The sequence below is a fragment of the Myotis nattereri genome, assembly GCF_964212035.1.
Source record: "Myotis nattereri genome assembly, chromosome: 9".
Classification (NCBI taxonomy): Eukaryota; Metazoa; Chordata; class Mammalia; order Chiroptera; family Vespertilionidae; genus Myotis; species Myotis nattereri.
The window spans coordinates 41,765,924-41,786,088 of NC_138084.1; the positions used below are offsets into that span (position 1 = coordinate 41,765,924).

The 20,165-nt window shown below is 43.1% G+C and overlaps 1 protein-coding gene across 6 annotated transcripts in view; it reads right to left on the reverse strand.

Annotated features, from left to right (window-relative positions):
• Positions 1–818: 818 nt before the first annotated feature.
• STIM1 (stromal interaction molecule 1) overlaps positions 819–20,165 on the reverse strand; it is a 213,052-nt gene continuing 193,705 nt past the window's right edge. The window contains exons 7-13 of one of the 6 annotated variants that reach the window (XM_081098657.1): positions 19,460–19,637; positions 12,100–12,267; positions 11,513–11,613; positions 10,998–11,233; positions 7,657–7,723; positions 5,326–5,362; positions 819–2,736 (exon numbers count right to left, since the gene is read on the reverse strand). In XM_081098657.1, the coding sequence (XP_080954783.1) occupies positions 2,692–2,736; positions 5,326–5,362; positions 7,657–7,723; positions 10,998–11,233; positions 11,513–11,613; positions 12,100–12,267; positions 19,460–19,637 (832 nt within the window). In that variant the 3' untranslated portion in view covers positions 819–2,691. Of the gene's footprint in view, positions 2,737–5,325; positions 5,363–7,344; positions 7,724–9,700; positions 9,794–10,997; positions 11,234–11,512; positions 11,614–12,099; positions 12,268–19,459; positions 19,638–20,165 lie in introns of all 6 variants that reach the window. The other 5 variants (XM_081098655.1, XM_081098653.1, XM_081098656.1 and 2 more) reach the window with 5 other exon arrangements.

Genomic DNA, 20,165 nt, shown 5'->3' on the forward strand with positions numbered 1-20,165 from the left:
TGTGTGTGAGCGTGTGATTTCTTTTTTTTTTTTTTACAGTGGCTGGCTGTCTAAAGTATTTTTTACAATATGTTTAATAATCAGTGCTTTAAAAGCAGTGGTTTCCTACAAAGTGGAAATTAAGGTCCAAGCCTGGAGTGTGAAGTGGAGGTCACGTTGCAGTGTCACCGCCTGTGAGTGAAGTCTGGTCTGGGGAGCCCAGGGCGGCTCGTGGACACTCGTGGTGGCAGGAGACAGGCTGCCCTTGAGAGACAGGACCCACTGCGGCTGTGCGGCCTGCCTTTTCATTTCTAATGGGATACAGTACTTTTTAAATAAGGAGTCATACTTTTTTTTTTAAGTTTGAGAAATGAATGTGATTTCTAATTGTATCAGACATTAATGTTTTAAAGCTATAACAAAGTTTAAAATTTCTACATTTTGTTTTTCATTTATTGTAACTGTTCTTTTATCTATTAAATTGTATGTGGATGGGGACGTTCTGTTTCCCCTCTTAGCATTTGTTTCTATAACCAGAAATAAAGTTATATATTAAAGAAATGAAAAAAAAAATATGGCCCAGAGATAGGGTTGCCAGATTTAGCAAATAATGTGTCCCAAATGTTGCATGGGACATAATTATACTGAAATCATTATTGCTTATCTGAAATTCAAATTTAACTGGGTGTCCTGTATTTCATCTGGTAACGCTACCCGGAGACCTTTTGGGTCTGTGTATTAGATTCATTTTCTCTTGACAGAGCAGAAATAGTCTCTTCTTCATCCTGTTTGCTATGCCACAAAGAGCACAGACAACACCATAAGAGTCAAAGCCAGCAGAGGTTAAAATCTCCTACATGCTTTATTGGACTTCAAAGAGTCTTATGAAATAACACAGAAAAACCCATGTGAGGGTATCCAGGGGGTACAAGGCAGTCTGCAGCCTACCCCCCTCCTAAGACCAGCCCCAGGTACCCCCACCCCAGGCCCAAAATAGGATCCCAGAGTAAAGGCATGTCAAGGAGTGAGGCAGAGGGAAAATATCTTTATAGCCATAGCAAAAATAGGTAGGGAAGAGAGTTGTCTAAAGGGTGGGAAGGGTGGCAGGAAGTGGTCACATAGCCACCTTCACCTACACCATCTTCCTTAGCCACCCCCTTCCCTAAATCGACTGTGTCCTTTTTGAGCCTCTGGCCCAGGGTATGCCGTAACATGAAAACGGTTCTGATAAGGGGAGTGTGTGGTGCAGGCACTTGGGAAATTCAGGAGATTTCTTTTTTTCAATTTTAAACTGTCTTGTGGTTCAAATGCAACAACATCCTGCCCAACAGCTCCAGGGCCCCATTAGAGACCTGTATCATGGCTGCGGCTCCCATGGCCAGGGGAGCCAGTTGTCCTGATTGCTAGTACTGATGCTTGGGGAGCATTTGGGCAGCCCCCCTTATAGACAAACCCTCCTACAGTGTGGGGGAGCAGGGATAAGAGAGAGGCAGGTGTGGGTGAGAGCAGAGAGAAAAAGTGACTGCCTTGTGGCCCATAACACTAGCATCTACTCCTCCTCCAACTAAGAAGTCTCTCCCGATTTATCCCTTAGCGTGGCCTCTCTTTATAATTCTCTAGTGGCTTGTTCTCTGGGAATTGGTTTCACTCCCCCATTGACTCCTGGAGGCCTGAGTGAGCACCAGGCCACGATTTCCTCTGGCTCACAACACTCCCAAAAAACAAACCTCAAATATTAGGCCCTAGGACCCAGTTTGGGGCAAAGAGAACCATCATAGGTGGGGTGGATTAAATCTGAGGCACAGGTGTCAGAAGTTACTCCTCCTATCTTCCCCCATAGCTGCTAGGGGAAGTTGGGGAGTGGTGGGAGGGAAGAGACTGAAAGCAGGAGACAGAGAAAACAAGAAACCAAACCTCAAAACTGGGACAGCAGAGACAGAAGCTGGACCTCAGAGGTGGAGCTGGTAGCTGAGGGGACAGCAACTAAGACATGCACTGAAGTGGAGAGGGAGTGATAGCAGCAGCCCAAAGTTGGAGGGAGGCAGGGCAGGCAGGCCATGGTGGTCAGTTAATAAATAATGTTGAAGGACCCAAGGATGAGGGGGGCAGGTATCTACAGTGCCCAGGCCCCTGCTAACCCCTCCCAGGCCCCACTTTAGGGGCCAGTATCTTAGAAGGCAGAAAAGGGGAGGCAGAAGACCAGGGAAAGATAAGCGGTCCTGCCACTGCCACCCTCATTCTGCCTACTTCTTAGGTTTTTTAAAGATTTTGAGGGGAAACTTTTTCCGGCCTGGGCTGGAGTCTGCCTCCTCACCAAGAGAGCCATTATCCTCCTCAGCCACAGCCTTCTTGCCAGCCAGGTGGGGAATTCGTGTATTTCGGCTGGCCTGTGAGGCTCGGCTGTCCCCAACTGGAGATGGCATGTCTGGGTCTGGGGAACTGGGGCTGTGAGAATGGGAAGAATCCAAAGGTGGAGAGCCACCAGGTGGGGCTGAGGGGCTCAGCTCCATCAAGCTGTGGGCCTTGTCCAGCCCATGGTTCAGCGCCAGTAGAGTCTTCTTGGCCAGGGCAGGGCTATCAGGCAGCTTCTCCATCGCAGACCCTGGGTGGACCCCCTCAATCATCCGGTGGCTGCCATTGGAAGTCATGGCATTGAGAGCCTCATCTGCAGCACGGGCCATCTGAGGAGGTTTGGGGGCCATACGCTGGCGGTCACTCATGTGGAGGGAGGACTCCGAATCGGAATGGGTCAAATCCCTGCAAGACAGGACAAAGAAGAAGAAAGGAACACATACAGGACAGAGGAGAGAGAGACAACATGAAAAGACAGGACAGGGTATGAAAATGGGGGTAAAGAAAACAGCAGGAGAAATGAAAATAGGATGAAAAGGCATAGTGGGAAAGAGAATGATGAGAAACAGAAGGAAAATGAGTAGGTCATAAGTACAGGATGACAGAGGAGGCAGGAATAGGGAATGGGGATAAATTGGAGAAGAGACAGAGAGAAAAGAATAAAATTGGGGAAGAAGGAAAGCAAAAGAAGAAGCAAGACCAAGGGGGAGGGAGGGCAGGAAACAAGGGGGAAAAGTGATGGGGGAAGAAGAGACAGACAACAAGAAGCAAACACAAATGTCATATCATCATCTGTCAGGCAAAGGGCTTTCTAATGCCTGGGCCCCACCCTGGAAGAATGGCCAGGCCCTAAACTAGGGCAGCCACAGGCTTCAATACCACAGGCATTCTCCTCATTATAACAGCTCTGCTTTCCCATAGCTGGTTAGATTTCTTAAGACTCAACCCGAGCTAACACAGAATCCACATCTTGCTCTGAGTCACCATTTTCCATGCCTTCCTCCCCCACTTACTCCTGTCACACCCTGGGACACATCCAGTTTGGGCCAGGCTCCAAGAAACAGGGCACATGCAGTAAGTGGGCCTGACCCAGGCTGGGGAGGAGATAGTTAGAACAGCCTTGCAAACAATCACCCACCCAAAAAGGCCAGGATGCTGCCTCCATCAACCCTCTCACAGGATTCAAAGGGGGTCATAGAGAAGTGTTGCAGAGTTCAAACCAAAGTCAGCTGGCAGCAGGAAGGGTGGAGTCTTTTTCAAAGCTCTGCTGCAAGGGAGAATGGAGAGAGGTGCAGAAAGACAGGATGTTTGGCCTTTAAGGAGCAGTGGTTCAGAAGAACTGCACACTAGAAATCATAGGTTTGATTCAATTTCCATCTCTGCCTGAGGTTTGGACAAGTCATCTAAACTTGCAGGTCCTCAATTTGGGCCAAATGAAGATAATACCAATTCAATTATCTTGCAAGACTATTTGGGGGATCAAATATGTTGGCAAAGTATTTGGAAATGTAGAAAGTATAGTGGGAATGATGATGATAAGGCTGGTCAAGCTGAAAGACCCACATGGGGGCCGGTCACAAGAGGCTTCTTTGCAAGGCTGAGTTATGGGGGTGTGGCACTGTGCACTGGACATGCATACACAGAGGCTAGTCCATAAAGTTGAGAACCTTTCGGAGCTGGCAATTCCTAAAAAAGCCATGAACCAATTCTGGATGCCACCCCTCCAGGCGCTACAGAAAAAAAAGGTACATGTGGGGGTCCCCTGCCAATCCCTTAACCTTCCTTCTGCTTTCCCAGAGGCCTGGGAACCCAGAGTAGAGGAGAGGGCCAAGGCAGATGCTTAAATAAACAAGTCAGGAAGCCAAAAGGGAAAGTGTTGGAAGTGGGAGAGGGGAGCACCACAGGACCTAGGAAGAAGGAAGCTTGTGGGTCAAAAATTAGGAAAGGCTCCAGGCCCTTAAAATAGGCAAAAGCAGGAGGTTGGCTCATAGCTATTATACAGGGGTGGGCAAAAGTAGGTTTATAGTTGAGAGCGAAACAGTTTATTCTTGTATAATTATTTATTATTGTATTATTTTCCATACAAATAACTACAAACCTACTTTTTCCCCACCCTGTAGGTTTAATTTTCAGTAGGAAACAATTAACTAAGCAGCCACCCCATGAGTCAGTACCTTCCTGGAAAGGATAGCAGAACACAATTCTATCTCCAACTCCCATTCTACAAATACTGTTTCAGCCACATACTCTTGTGTTTACCAATATTTGGTCTCATATTTGTTTTCATAATATCTGATGCTGTCCTTGCTTCTATGTAAATGTACCCTTGCTTCTCTAAGCCCTAAGATGATCATCTCCATATCCTGCCTTTTCCTCATACATACGAACCACCACTGAGCATGATGCCAAGGAAGTTCTGAGGAGCAACACTAGAAAAGGGCCCTTGAGTCTGAGGTGGTAAGGCTCCCAGGAGCCAACCTTCTTTTTATTGGGAGTGAGGGGGTTTGTTTTGTTTTTTAATGATTCGAGAGAGAAAGAAAGGGAGAGCGAGAAAGAGGAGAAACATCGATGTGAGAGAGAAATGTCAATCAGTTGCCTCCCACAAGTGCCCCGACTGGGGATTGAACCCTCAACCTAGGTATGTGCCCTGACCAGGAATCAAACCTACAACCTTCCGGTATATGGGATGACACTCCAACCAGCCAGGGCGGAGCCTACCTTTCTAATGCCAAGGAAGAGAGGTCAGGCTCTCTCCTCCAGGCCCACAGCCCCATTTGGTCATGTTTCCCATCTTTCTATGCCTTCCCCATCAACTAAAAGCTGAGACTCCCAAAGAAAGAAAAGAACTTGGGAGGAAGCCTGGATAGATATAGGAGAGACAAGGTCCACTGAGGCAAGCTCATCTTCCCTCCCTGAATCTTTGAGACAATTCAGGCCAGGGGTATCCCTCCCCAAAGGCTGGGCTGCCTTGGACTCCCATCCCAAACTACTAACCTTACTAGAGAGCCTGTTAGCCTTTAGAGACGATCCTCTGGTGCATGGTGCAAAAGAAAATTAAGCAGTGAATAGGCCAAGTGGATGCAGGTACCTTCCCACCCACCCTCCCCACTGGCCTCAGCATGGGCCTTGGAACATAGTATTCACAGCATCTCCTAGTGCCCCCAAACCAACTCAGTACTCTCCATCTGTTTTGGGAAAAAGCAGTCTCCTTGCCTGGGATTTTGGATGAAAATGAGGATGAGAATGAAGATGAGTAGCTCTGCTGAGCAATAATGCTAGTAAAGGCAGTTCCTTGTGAAAGAAAAAGGAACAGCCCTCAAGGATAACTATCCAGAGGTTCAAGGGGCAGAGCTAGAGAGCTTGGTATCCAGAGAGTGGCAGGACCAAAACGAAGCAACAGGGTAAGCAGGATGCAGCCCAAAGGCCAGGACTGGGCCATGGCTACAATTTCAGAGATGAGTGGCTCTTCCAGAGGAGATAGACTTTCTGAGGGTCCCTAAGCTATTCCAGACAACGTCAAGGCTACTATCTTGGATCCTCGCCTATCATCTTGAGGTATCAACAGGGCAAGTCCCTACAACTGCCAAATCAAGCTGTGTGAGAAAGCTTCCTACCAATTCTTATATGACCTTGTGGAAGGACAAAAATATCCAACAGTATCCTAGAATGGAACACCAAGTTCCAGTCTATGTTCTGCTCCTAATTAGTTGTGGGGCCTGAGGAAACTACTCTACTGTTCAGAGCCTTAACTTCCTACTCTGACTATTTTGATGTCTGCCTCACCTACAAACTTTTCTTGTCCAAAACCCCTAAACATGTCTACTCTCTTCTGTTCCCTAATTCCAAGTGTCATCACAGACTCCTCCTTCTCCTCCATCCCTCATGGCCAGTACTAAATTAATCCTCTCCTTTCCATCCCAACACCTTATTACCTCCCCTAGTGGTCTACTACAATGACTTCCAAATTCCTGTTGTCTCCTCCTTTTCTTATTTAGACTACTAATATGTTATTTCTAAAATGGAAATCTGATCAATTAACTTCCTTGTGGAAATTCTTTTGCAGTTCTCTGTCTCTTACAGGGTAATGGCCAAAGCCCCTAGCCATTCAGAGCCCTTCATCATTCTAGCCTCATTTGCTACCCCTTCACACCAACACATATCCAATGTTTCTAACTACAAATAGCAGATTCTTTTAAATTTCCAATGTCTCTGCACATGTTTCCTCAGCTTAAAATACATTTTCTCCTTTTACTGTACACAGGATGTTAGCACAAATGCCATCTCTTTTGTGAAGTGTTCCACCCAAGTACACACTGTTAGTCACTCCCTCCTCAGTACCCCCATAGCACTTAGCAAATTGTTCCATAATTATTTTTGTACATCTCCCAGGTCAGACTGTAATCCTTGATGGCTGGGATTATTTATTATCATCTATGAATCCTCATGCCCAGCAGAACCTGGCACAGAGTAGGTATCAATAAATGTTTGTTGAGCCATGACTGGTTTGGCTCAATGGATGGAGCGTCGGCCTGCGGACTGAGGGGTCCCAGGTTCGATTCCGGTCAGGGGCATGTACCTTGGTTGCGGGCACATCCCCAGTGGGAGGTGTGCAGGAGGCAGCTGATCGATGTTTCTCTCTCATCGATGTTTCTAACTCTCTGTCCCTCTCCCTTCCTCTCTGTAGAATATCAATAAAATATATTTAAAAAATAAAATAAAATAAATGTTTGTTGAAGTAAAGGAAGTGAGGTCTCCACTGAGATAATGAATGTAAAAGTTCATAGTTTAGGCAAAAGTGCTACAGGACCATGAGGGAGGGGGTTAGATTCAGCAAACCCCAAACACAGAAGGGAAGAAAGGTGTGAGGAGTTATGCTGACCTTAAGGAATCCCAGGGCTGAGAAAGGACACACTGCACACCCCCCCACAGCTGACCAAGCAGCAGCCAGCAGGCAGAGGCCAAGGTAAAGGCAGTAGAAAGGAAAGGAAGGGAAGAAAGAGAGACAGCTGATACCCCAAGCTCTCTGATTGCCCAGGCATCACAGTGGTGCTGTCACAAGTGGATGGGTCAGAGGAGGGATCCATCTGGAGGAAATAGGAAGTGCTTTGGTGGTAATAAACAGGGTGGACATGGATGGTGGTGGTGGTGGTGGCGGCTGCGGTGGTGGTGGTGGTGGTAGAGGAGCAGGAAGAAGGAGAAGCAGAGGCAGATGGAGAGCTGGTCCCATGGCCTTCAGAACTGAAAGACTGTCCAGATGAAAGGCTGCGCATTCGCCGCAGAGATACCCGGCTTGTCAAGAAGTGGCCAGCCTCACCCTCTACCAACCTCTGAGATCCCAGGCCATGCTGTGGTTCCGTCAGGCGCTGCCGGACACTACTTTGCAGGCTTGGGGCTGCAAGGAAAGTGAAGACAGCATGAGGAAGGGCCAGCCTACTTTGGGCTAGCAGGCAAGCAGGTGTGCCCATGGAGAAATGCCTGCTGAAGACCACTCTGGGCCTCTAGTGCCCAGTCTGAAGAATGGGACACCTCTTCCCCAAAACCTCCCACCAGGGGTCCTAAAAGGGGACATTGAAGATAAGGTGCCTGGGTCAGTTTTAGTGGCAATTCCCATGGAAAGTGACCAAGGGCCAACATTACTATAAAGGGATATGACAAGGCAGTTAGTGGGAGGACACAGGCAGGACAAGGTAGGATAGGGGTTAGGGGCAAGGTTCGGGAGAGCACTAAGAACCAGCCTTTCAGAAAGCCAACCTCAGGAAATAATTCATAGTTTAGACAAGGATTTATACACAAACATGTTCATCACATCATTATTAGTAATTGTGTGAAAGCAAAGACAAAGGTGGAACAATGAGACAATGATACTATACCCAGTTACTGGAAGACTATATACTTATTAAAAATGCTATTTATGAAAAGATTTTAAATGCACAGAAAAATGCCTATTAACTAGTTAACTGCCACGTGTCCAAAACGGAAACCATCCCCACATGCCACGATATTTTGAATTTAATTTAAAAAATCAATTTGCAATGAATATTATAAAAATAAATATATTACAATTCTGATGTTCTTGAATATTTTCAGCTGAAAATTCTCACGAAAAAATGGTTTTAAAGTTGGTCAGGGCTGCCACTTAGGGAAAACATTTTTTTTTTTATAGACGCATGTGGCGTGTGGGTAAGGTCCTCTGCTTGCGTCTACAGACACTTATGGTGTACAAAGGGTTAAAATGCTCAGGGCAAACCAAAGGACACAACATTTTTTGTAAAAGAAATACCTAGAACTAGGGAATACAAAAGACTATAGAGTTTGAAACCAAGCCTTTCCACTGCTAGCTGTGACCTTGAGCAACTGACATTCCTATTTTAATGCCTAATTTATAAAATCCCGTAAGATGTCGTAAGGCTTCAAGATAATGTATTTAAAGTACCTGACACAGTTCATGGCACTCAGTAAATGGTAGTGGTTATCATTATCTTGACCACATAAAAATTATTTTAAAATCTCACAAGACTCAAAAAAAAGGCGCTCATAAATGGTGGGACTATGGAGGCCTTTGTTGTGCTCATGCTTATTCTTTTTACTTCTTGAATTTCCTCTAATAAACATGTAAACAACAAAGAACCAGCTCTTGAATCAATGCTACAAATCAGGCTCTTGGAAGATGATGGCCACCATGCCCAGTGAAGGGGGCTACATGGGCACCAGGTAACGCAGGAATGTGCTAGAGCATTCCCTTTGGGCTCACTCCCAGCCCCAGCTGAAAACAAAATTCACACCTTTGTTTTTTCTCCTCTACCTTGATAGATGGGCTTCCCTGCCTTCTCCCTAAAAAATAGGAGAAAGGGCCAGGTTATAAGGATGGCAGAAACCTTAGAAGGACCACCAGGGAGAAAGCAAAAGTCCATGGTGATGGAGAGCTGGGGAAGCAAGGCTTCTATGGCTGGTGGCCTTCAAGCATGAAAGCAGAGTGGAAGAGGAAAAGGAAGCATGAAATAAGGAGGGAGAAAAAAGGGGAAACAGAGAAATAAGGGAAAAACATGAAAAAGAGAAATGAGGAGAATCTTTCCTTCCCTCTTTCCATCCTAGCCCAGCTGGAAGAAAGGCCACCAGGACATCTGTCTAGCTGAGCTAAAAGGAGAAGCCTAGGCCTTCCATCACCATGGGTATTCTCTCCAGCCCTCATCTGAGCAGGCTGATTCTTCTCACCCCCGAACCTCTCCCTGCAGTTAGTAGGGACAGTGCTTAGGGAATTGAGGGAGCAGGCAGGGGAGTGAGGCAGGCAGGAGAAGGGGCCCGTGGGATAGGAGTGTTGGTTTAGTCCCCAAAGTCGGAAAAACAAAAGCCCCAAAGGGGATCCTCAAACCGGGGTATTTCCAGAGGGACTGATCATCCGAGCCGGCGGATGTTGAGCAGAGAGAGCGGTCACTGAACCTACGCCCCATCAGCCAGGCAGCATCTAGGGTCCAACAGCCAGGCCAAAAGGAGAAGAGAATCTGATTTACAGAGGGCTTCAGCTTGCCCACCAATAGGATAAGGGAAGGGCCAGGGGGCAAAGGGGTGGGTAGCTCAGAGCTAATGATGGGCCCTCCCAACCCAGAGAACATAGGAGCCTTTAGATCAAGGATCAGGCTCTGCCTGCCAGTGATCCTAACCTTATTGCCTTTGAGTAGAAGCCCTGAAAAGGTATCAAAACAGGGAGATAAAGAGTCTTGGCAAGAGGCAAAGTATCATTGAAAATTTTACAAATAAGTCCTATCTGGAGCTGGAATCCATCGTGATTAAAGTATCTGGATTTCTGAAAGTGAGCCCCTAATCCAGCCCCAGGATTTTGCCATCCCTTCTGCACCCATGAGATATGGCCCAGAAAAACAGATTTTTTATAAGGCTCTAGTCTATGTATGTAAAATAGCCTCTGATCCAGAGAAAACCTCAACTGGGCCAGTAAGGATTAAGTTCCTTTGTTCACTGAGGAATTCCCACACAGTGTTGTCTCTTTCAACTCTGTTCTACTCAGCTCTTATCACTCACAGAGGAGACAACAGAGGAAAGGAAAAAGACCCAGGACAGAGGGTGGGGAGGTCCAAGAGTTCAAGTGGAAAACCAGACATGCTTGCACAGGAGACCTCTCCTGGACAAGAATGTCTTTCTGGTTTGGAAGATTTAGGGCTATATCACTTTAAGGAACTGTTGCTTCCTGGGGGTCTCACACAAAAAGCCAGGGAGGAAGAGACATCATTCTATTCATCTACATTAGCAATTAAGAATAATGTATATAAAATGAAAACAAATAAAAGCAATAAAATAAATGAGTTAAAATAAATGCCATTTTTATATCATGAACCACTAAGGAGATTATTTTTACAAAGGTACATGGGGGAGGGCAAAGGTAAATAAAGGGATTTAAAAAGCACAGAGTGAAGGGAGACACACTTAATACAATAAACCCAGAGGGCAGACAGCATAAAGCAAGGAAAAAAACACTGAAAGGACAACTATAAAGGAATATCTGGTGAAAATTGTGCTTCAACCAAGGTTATGAGTTGAACTGTCTTCCTTGGTATCTGCTCCATGTGCTGTTTAAGCATGGCAGTGGCCAATGACTTTAAACCTGTGTGTACATCAAAGACTCCTTTCCTCATCCCACCCAAGAGATCACCTACACTGCATGGACAAGGGTGACACAATCTCCTCATCCATGTCATCCACGTCGTCAGTCATGATGAAGTGAGCAGGGTTGTGGCGTGTACTGCCCATCCAGTTGGGGTCTATGTTGAGGGCAGCCACCAGTGAGTGGATGCCAGGGTTATTGACAATCTGGAAGCCACAGAGGATTTCAATCTGCTGCCAGCGGTGCAGGCGCTCCCGCAGAGCTGCTGTCACCTCACTCAGAGCTTGCCTGAGGACAGAAAAAAGAGAAATGCAGGCATGGGCTGGGTGTGAGCCTGAATAGGAATGAGGTCTCTTAGAGGAACAACTTGAGAGATATGTATAAATAAGAAACACAATTAAATCATAAACCTAAGAATAAGGTCGGAGCTAGATAAGGGCTGGGACAGGAGACCAGAGCTGTCCTGATATCAATGAAGAAGTAGAATTGGGGTTGGAAGCCCTGCATACCCTCGAATTCTGAGATTGGGACGGACACCGCCAGAGCCGGGCAACAGGTGCTACTTACTTAGCCGTTAGGATTTTGTGATCCACATCATCTAGGGAAGAGCTGTGGGCCACGTGGAAGGTGCCAAAGAGTGTGTTTCTCTTCTTTTTTATTTTCTCAGCCTGCAAAGATGAGACCCTCAGATTTAAAAAAAGCAGGGATTAGAGTTTGAGGAATATCTTTCTCCTATCACAGTTTAGGCTGCACAAGAAAAAGGAAGAGAAGATGGGAAAGGGAAAAGGAAGGCAAGGGGAGGGAAAGAGTAGAGGAAGAAAGAAATTAGAGGAAACAAGAAAAGCAAAAAGATCCCCGGTCAGTACCCTAGCACCAGGAGGATGCTGCCCCTGTGATTCTATGGCTGGCAGTCTTCCATATGCCTCCCTCCATTTGCTGCATCTTTCCTAGAAGGCAAGTGGGATACCCCCACACCCTCATTCCCTGCTCCAGAAGCTTAAAGAAATTATTAGGAGCTGTGTATTAGGAAAAGAAACAGAACCCAGCACTAGGATCTCTCTTTGTCTAACAGTAAGGATAGGGAGAGGCAGAAAGGAGGAAGGCAGGTGAAAGGGAGGGAGGTGAAAAGAGGGCAGCATGAGGGCATGTCTTACCCCCTCCTTGGCCACCAGCAGCTGTTTCTCAGCACTTTGCTTCTTGATGTTGTAGTACTGCACCTCCACCTCATGTGTCAACTGTAGCCACTTCTGAAGGGCATCTGGAGCATACCAGGAGCTGTGTGACTCCAGCTCCTTCTCTGCTTTTCTCAAGGCCTCTCGAACCTGTGTAGCCAAGAGGATGTAAGTCCATTTACTACTACATGACCTCTCCAATACCTCTGTATCATACTTCAGAGTTCTTTAAAAAAAAATATTTTTACTGATTTCAGAGTGAAAGGGGGAGAGAGAGCGATAGAAACATCAATCATAAGAGAGAATCATTGATCAGCTGCCTCCTGCACACCCCCTATTGGGGATCAAGCCCGCAACCCGGGCATGTGCCCCTGACCAGAATCGAACCTGGGGACTCTTTAGTCCACAGGCCCAGCTCTATCCACTGAGCCAAACCAGCTACAGCAGAATTCAGAGTTCTTAATCTGCTATCTTATATGAGCTTTATAATTCTCCAAAGAGGGAGAAAGGGCAAGGATTATTCTCTGTATTTTATATACAAGGAAGCAAGCTCAAGAGGAGGCGCTCAAGAGGAGAAAAGTAACCTACTCAAGGTCACACAGAAAGTACAGCAATCCCCCTTATCCACAAGGATTAAGTTTCAAGACCCCCAATGGATGCCTCAAACCATAGGTAGTGCCACATCCTGTATATAATATAACTTCTCCTATATGAGCATACTTGTTTTATTGCACTTCACTTTATTGCACTTCCCAGATTTTGTGTATTTTACAGATTGAAGGCAGACTCCCCTCCAGCAAAAAGATTACAACTGGCTTTATTGCAGTGGTCTAGAACCAAACCCACAATATCTTCGAGGCATGCCTCTACATACATACACTTCACAGCTTCTTTTTAGCATATCTAAATTGCCAGCATCACTACTCTTGCACTTTGGGGCCATTAGGAAGTAAAATAAAGGTTACTTGAACACAAGTACTGAGATACCAGGACAGTCAATCTGATAACCAACATAGCTATTAAGTGATTACTTGGCAAGTAGCATAGACAGTGTAGATACACTGGACAAAGGGATGATTCATGTCCCAGGTGGAACAGAATGGGACAGCACAAGATTTCATCACACTACTCAGAGCCGTGTGCAATTTAAAACTTATGAATTGTTTATTTCTGTAATTTTCCATTTAACATAGTTGAATTGCTATAGAAAGCAAAACTTCAGGTAAGAGGGGACTACAGTAGTATCAACCAGAACTCAAATTGAGGTTTTTTGGCTACCAGACTAGAGCACTCTTTTCCCACTTATTAGCTGCCTTTCCTGGGCATGCAGCCAACCTCAGTAATCTTCCCTCTCACTTGAGGCACAGGTCAGCTCAATGAATAATCATCTTTCCAAGAGTTGGGGTCTATGCTTGGACCTCAAGACATCACAATGTGGCAAAAACAAAACAAAACAAACAAACAAAAAACCCACTTGATTAGGAATTCAGAAGACTGGTTCTGGTACCTGGTCTATCATTCAGCTAGCGGTATGACCCTGTGCTTCCTAAACCAGATCTCAATTCAGTTTGAGGAAAGACTTTCTAGATCTCAGGAGAGAGTGGGCTCTCCATCAGGAGAGTCATATGAAGATCTCATGTCATGACACCTTAAAAAATGATTGCTATTCCAGAAAGGAATTGACCTGAATGAGCTCCAAAGTCTCCTCTACCCAGATGATTCTCCCACTGAGCAGACAGATAGGCTTTGAAGGGCATTCTCTACAAGGTGAGAAGACAAGAAGCATGCTTACACCTAACAATGAGCACTGCCAACCGAGGCCAAGACATGAACGGACAATGGATAAGCCTAAATCTCCTCACTGACTTCTCAGCAGGATCATTCAATGAAGCGGACAATCACAAGGCACTCAAATAAGAAAGGTCTGAAAATACATACTGGTAGTACACACACTAATGGTTTGCAACTCACTCAGGTTACCAGTATAAGTGATCCACTACTCTCCCATCTGGATACTGATCTTCAGCTGCTCAGAATCCCAGCAAAAAGGGATTGAAAGCCATCTCACTGTGACCAAATTCAGCCAATGGGACAAGTATCCCATAGCAGGCCTGAGGTCCTCTCGACAGCCTAAGATAGACCAGGAAGGCCTTAACTAAAGACAGAACACGCCAAAACCGGTTTGGCTCAGTGGATAGAGCGTCGGCCTGCGGACTGAAAGGTCCCAGGTTCGATTCCGGTCAAGGGCATGTACCTTGGTTGCAGGCACATACCCAGTGGGAAATGTGCAGGAGGCAGCTGATCGATGTTTCTCTCTCATCGATGTTTCTAACTCTCTATCTCTCTCCCTTCCTCTCTGTAAAAAATCAATAAAATATATTTAAAAAAAAAAAAAAAAAAAAGACAGAACACCTTTATTCTTTAGTGAGCCAATAAGAGGGTCAATCTTCACTTGGATTTTGTTCCGTGAAAAAGAAACTATAAAATGGCCCACTCCTGCCTTTGTATACTTAAAATGAAGGATCTATCTTAGAGTCTAATACAGCAAGTCTGCAAGTATATGATCAAGTTCTACATTAAAATCAGTTTAAGGAATAGAATAAGCTAAGAAGGGGAGAATGGAGAGAGAAAAGAAAAAAGAGACCAAATAGACAGGAATGTGGTAGTTGGGGGAGGCACAAAAAGGGTTAACCTAACAGGCTCAAAAACTGTTTAATGGGAGAAATAATTACAAAATAGGAAACAGGGAATGAGGAGATAGGAGGCAAAGAGACAGCAGACATATCTTGTGCATACAACTAACAATTGCCTGAAGGAGAAGACAACAGATAAGGGCTAGGACAAGTCAGAGTTTACAGTCCTATTCTTTTATTCTATGCCTGTGTTTCTCAGCCTTGTCATACACTGGGATCACGTGGGGAACTTTAAAAATGCTGATATCTGGACTGTAACCCAGATTCTGATTTCACTGAGCCAGTACGTTGGCTTGATTATCAAACAATTTTTAATGCTTTTTATGTGATTCTAAAATGTACCAATGTTAACCACTAATCTATGTGCTTTAAAGTATTATCACCTGACTTTCACCTCCACATAGAATGCAGTAGGTCATGTCAAAAGAATAATTCTGATCAAATACAACATCTGGGAAAAGCTTAGTATAAGTTATAAAATTTTTGAAAGGTAAATTTTTGTAATTATGAAACATTTTCAAAGACATAGAGCTGTAGGAGCAATAAAGATTAGGTCAGCAGTTACCAAACTGTGATCCATGGATCTCTGAATGTCCCCAAGACCTTTTCAGAGCATCTGTAAGGTCAAAAACTATTTTCACAATACTAAAAATTATTTACCCTTTTCACTCTCTTTCTTTCACAACTGAACTGTGGAGTTCTCCAGAGGCTACATGATGAGTGATATCGCAACAGATTAAATATAGACATTAATATAAGAAGCCTGCAGCATATTAAGCCAGATATTTAAAATTGCAAAATTATTTTTAAAAATCACTCTTCTCATTAAATTATTTCTACTTTGGAAAACCTAGTCATTTTTTATAAAAATGCAGTATTTGTGTTAACATGTAAGAAATTTAATATTCTTTTAAATTAATTAATAATTTTTTTTAACTTTCCAAGTTTTAATTTTTTAAAAAATTTATTTGATTTTAGAAAGAGGGGAAGGGAGAAAGAGAGACAGAAGGGGGGGGGGGGGAAACCAAACCATTGATTTGTTGTTCCACTTATTTACACATTCCTTGGTTGTTTCTAGTATGTGCCCTGAGCAAGGATCTAACCTGCAACATTGGCATATCTGGACAATGCTCTAACCAACTGAGCTACCTGGTCAGGGTCCCAGTTCTAATTTCTTACAGGGTAAATAGCAATATGTTGCCCCCCATGAAAATATTCTCTGAGGTCCTAAATAATTTTTTAAGAGTAAAAGGGTCCTGAGACCAGAAAGTTTGAAAACCACTAGACTAGATGAACTAAAATTCCAGAGAGGGAAAAGCCTTTCTAGAAGGAACTGGCAATTGTCATCCATTTTCTTCCCTGAAGGCATTTGATGATACTAGGTGAGGACTGAGAATTTGGTCTGGGCCAGGCAGAAGGACTCCACTGGGAGACAGAGAAACAGTCTAGCTTTTGTTCATAGTACAGTACTAGTCTAACAAATTGGAAATTAAGGGGTCTCCAACATACACCCAGCTTTCTTTGTTGGGCATTTACTGAATCCTAGAGCTGTGCAGGAGAATAGGTAGCTAGGTCAAAGAATGAAACAAAATCTCCCATATTTTCATAATGCTTAGGAGGCAAAATATTGCAAGGAGGGGACCTGCCTCAAACATACAGCGTTCCCCTTAAGACATCTGCAAAATTTTGAAGCTATGAGGAGCAGGAGACTAAAGAGCTAAATTCAAAATCTCCAAGTGGCAGAAATGAAATATCTCATAGTCTTTCAGGATTAAGAGAAGGAAATCCACCAGCTCTCATAAAAAGTTAGGAAAGGACTTGCCTGAGAAACTGTGACAAATGAGTGCTAGACCAAGTCTTACTAAAACTACAACCCAGTTCCAAAAGAGCTCAATCTCTGATTGGCTTGAGGTGATTAGGTCCTCACCTTATATACCTAACAGAATGAAGGGAAACCCTATATCTGATGGAACTTAAATCATCTGGAACCTCTTTAATTTTTTTTTTGTATATGCTGTCCAGCATTTAAAAAAAATAAATTACTAGATATGAGAAGCAGCAGGAAAATATAACCAATAATCAAGATAAAGAATTTCTATAAATGATTCAGATATTAGAGTTACCAGACCAGGACTTTAAAATAAGCACAATTGAAAAGTTAAAGAACATAATAGCAAAAGATAAACACAAAGCATAAGTGAAAATATAGAAATTTTAGAAAGGGAACCAGAACTATAAAAGAATAAAATGGACATTCTAGAACTGAAAATACATTATCTGAGAGGAGGATTCCACTAAATGGCTTAAATAGTGCAGTGTTCACAGCAGAATACAGGATTAGAGAATTCATGGATAGATCAATAGAAAATAATCAAACCAAAGCATGGAGAGAAGAGAACAGAGCTGAACCTAAGAGACAAATGGAATATAGTTAAAAAGTCAAACATAAATATTGGATTCCCAGAAGGAGAGCGGAGAATGGAGCAGAAGCAATATGTGAACACTAAAGAAAATGTGTATTTTATTTTATTTTATTTATTTTTATTTTTTGAAAATGTGTATTTTATAATTGTTAGTAAAATGCTCTTGATGTTGTTAAGGTCCAACTGAATAATCATGTTTAAATATTTTATATCCTTACTGATGTTTTTGGGTGCTTATTATTGAGAAAGGTATAATAAAATCTCTCATTTTGATTATGAATTTGTCTATTATCCTTCTAGTTTTTACAATTTTGTGTTATATATTTTTAAACAGGTATATCCAAACTAAAGATTGTAATATATTACTGTTGAACTCACACACTTATCATTAAGAAATATGTTTTTGTCTCTATAATACTTCTTGCACTAAAGTCTACTTTTGTCTAATATTGATATATTACCTCTGCTTTATTTTGCTTAGTGTTTGTATCATATATCGTATCTCCTCCTTTTGCTTTTAACCGTTTTGTATCCTTATACTTAAAGTGTATCTTTTACAAATAGCGTATAGGTGGGTTTTGTTTTTTACCCAGTCTGACACTCTTTGCCTTTCAATTGTATTGTTTAGCCTGTTTACATACACCAAGTCTGAGCATGTTTGAAAGGACTGAAACCATACAACATATGTTCTCTGACTACAGTGAAATTAAACTGGAAATCAAGGAGAAAGATAATCAGAACAGTCTACAAGTGTTTGAAAATTAAGCAACACACTTCTAATAGCCATGGGCCAAAAAAGGAATTGCAATGAAAATTAGAAAATCTTTTGAACTGAATGATAATGAAAATATGAAATATCAAAACTTGGTAAATGCAGCAAAAACAGTGCTAAGATGGAAGTTTATAGCTTTAAATGTAAGATTAAGAGTTTAAAAATCAATGACCGAATCTTCCACCTCAAGAAGCTAGAAAAATAAGAGCAAGTTAAAAAAAAAAAAAGACTTCTACCCTGAAAACTATAAAATGTTGCTATGAGCAATTTTAAAAGGCCTAAATAAGTGACAGGATAAACAATGCTCATGGATTGGAAGAATCACTCAGTTAAAATGTCAATTTTCCCCCTACCTTAATCTATACGTTCAATTCTAACACAATAAAAATTCCAGCAGGACGTTTTTTTTAGAGGGAGAGGGTGCAGTGGAATGACAAGCTAACAAGGAAATGCAAAGAACCAAGAAGAGCCAAGGCCATCGTTAAGAAGAATAAAGCTGGAGAGTCCCAAATAGAAAGGTCAATGAATTTAAGGAAAGGTGTTCAATATTATTAATCATTAAGGAAATGAAAATTAAAAGCACAATGAGATACCACTACATCCATACCAGAATGTGTAAAATTAAAATGCTTAAAAAATACCAAGGTTGTAGCTCAACTACAACTCTCACACATTGCTGGTGGCAGTGTATATTGGCACAGCTATTTCAAAAACCTGTCTAGCAGTTTCTAATAAAGCTAACAGAAATAAGTGCTATGCCCACCAAGAGACATGTGCAAGAAGGTTCACAGCACTGTGATTCACAAGAGGCAAAAAACTGCAAACAACGCAAATGTCCATCAGAGGAGAACAGATAAATAACTATAGTATACAATGATTATTACTCAGCAATGGAAATAAGCCAGAAATCACTTTATGCAATAACATAAATGACTCTTACAGACATAATGTTGAAAGAAACCAAACACACAAGAATATATACCATATAATGCCATTTATATGAAGTTCAAAATCAGATGAGACTAATTTGGTTTAGAGATTATGACCATAATTCACTTTTGGAAGGAATAGTGACAGTTGATAGGGATAGCCAAAAGTGACCCTTCTGGGGTGTTTAAAAGATCCTGTATTTTGATCTGGATGGTGGTTACACAGGTATATGCACAAGTAAAAGCTTGCCAGCTGTATACTTATAATCTCTTCACTTGAATCCATGCAAATATCTCAATAAAAAAAGAACAAAATAATTGTTCTCACCTGTTACCCACTGTTCTTTGAAAATCACAGTGACCATTTTTTTTTGCAACTTTTCCACTATTCTTACCGGTAAGGGTCTAGTAACTCTTCAAGATATTCTTTGAGCCACATTTCAAAGTCCTTACACACGAAACTTTTCGGCCAGACTTTTGGCCCCTCCCCTTACCCATTGTGTCTAAGAATGTGTAGTCTCCTACCTGCTCCAGCTCCTCCTCAGCATATTTTTGGCGACTCCGCTCATTTTCAGTGCCCTCCCGCAGCTCCTTCAGTCGCTGGGCTTCCTGCTTGGCAATGTTGATCTCATCTCGCAGCTTCTTCTCCAGGTGGACCTTCTCCACTTCCACTGTGCGGTGCTCCTCCTGGGCCTTGTGCAGCCTGGGGGGCGATGAGGGAGCTGGAGGAGGCCAGGCAACAGGGTACCAGCCACCACGCCATGAGTCATGGCATCAAAGAGGAAACTGAGGGCTCCAGCACTCAGCACATACTCTCTTTATTCTGCTGACTCTCTGGCTCTAAGTTAGTTCAGTGCCAACAGAAGCCAGTCATTACCACAATTCTTATACTGGCCATCCTTTTGCTGCCAGTAATAAAATCTGTGAAGCTAGGTTCCCAGGTATCTGAACCCTTCCTCTAAGGCAGTGGTTCTCAACCTTCCTAATGCTGCGACCCTTTAATACAGTTCCTCATGTTGGGATGACCCCAACCATAAAATTATTTTCGTTGCTACTTCATAACTGTAATTTTGCTACTGTTAGGAATCATAATGTAAATATCTGATATGCAGGACGTATTTTCATTGTTACAAATTGAACATAATTAAAGCATAGTGATTAATCACAAAAACAATATGTAATTATATATGTGCTTTCCGATGGTCTTAGGCGACCCTTGTGAAAGGGTCGT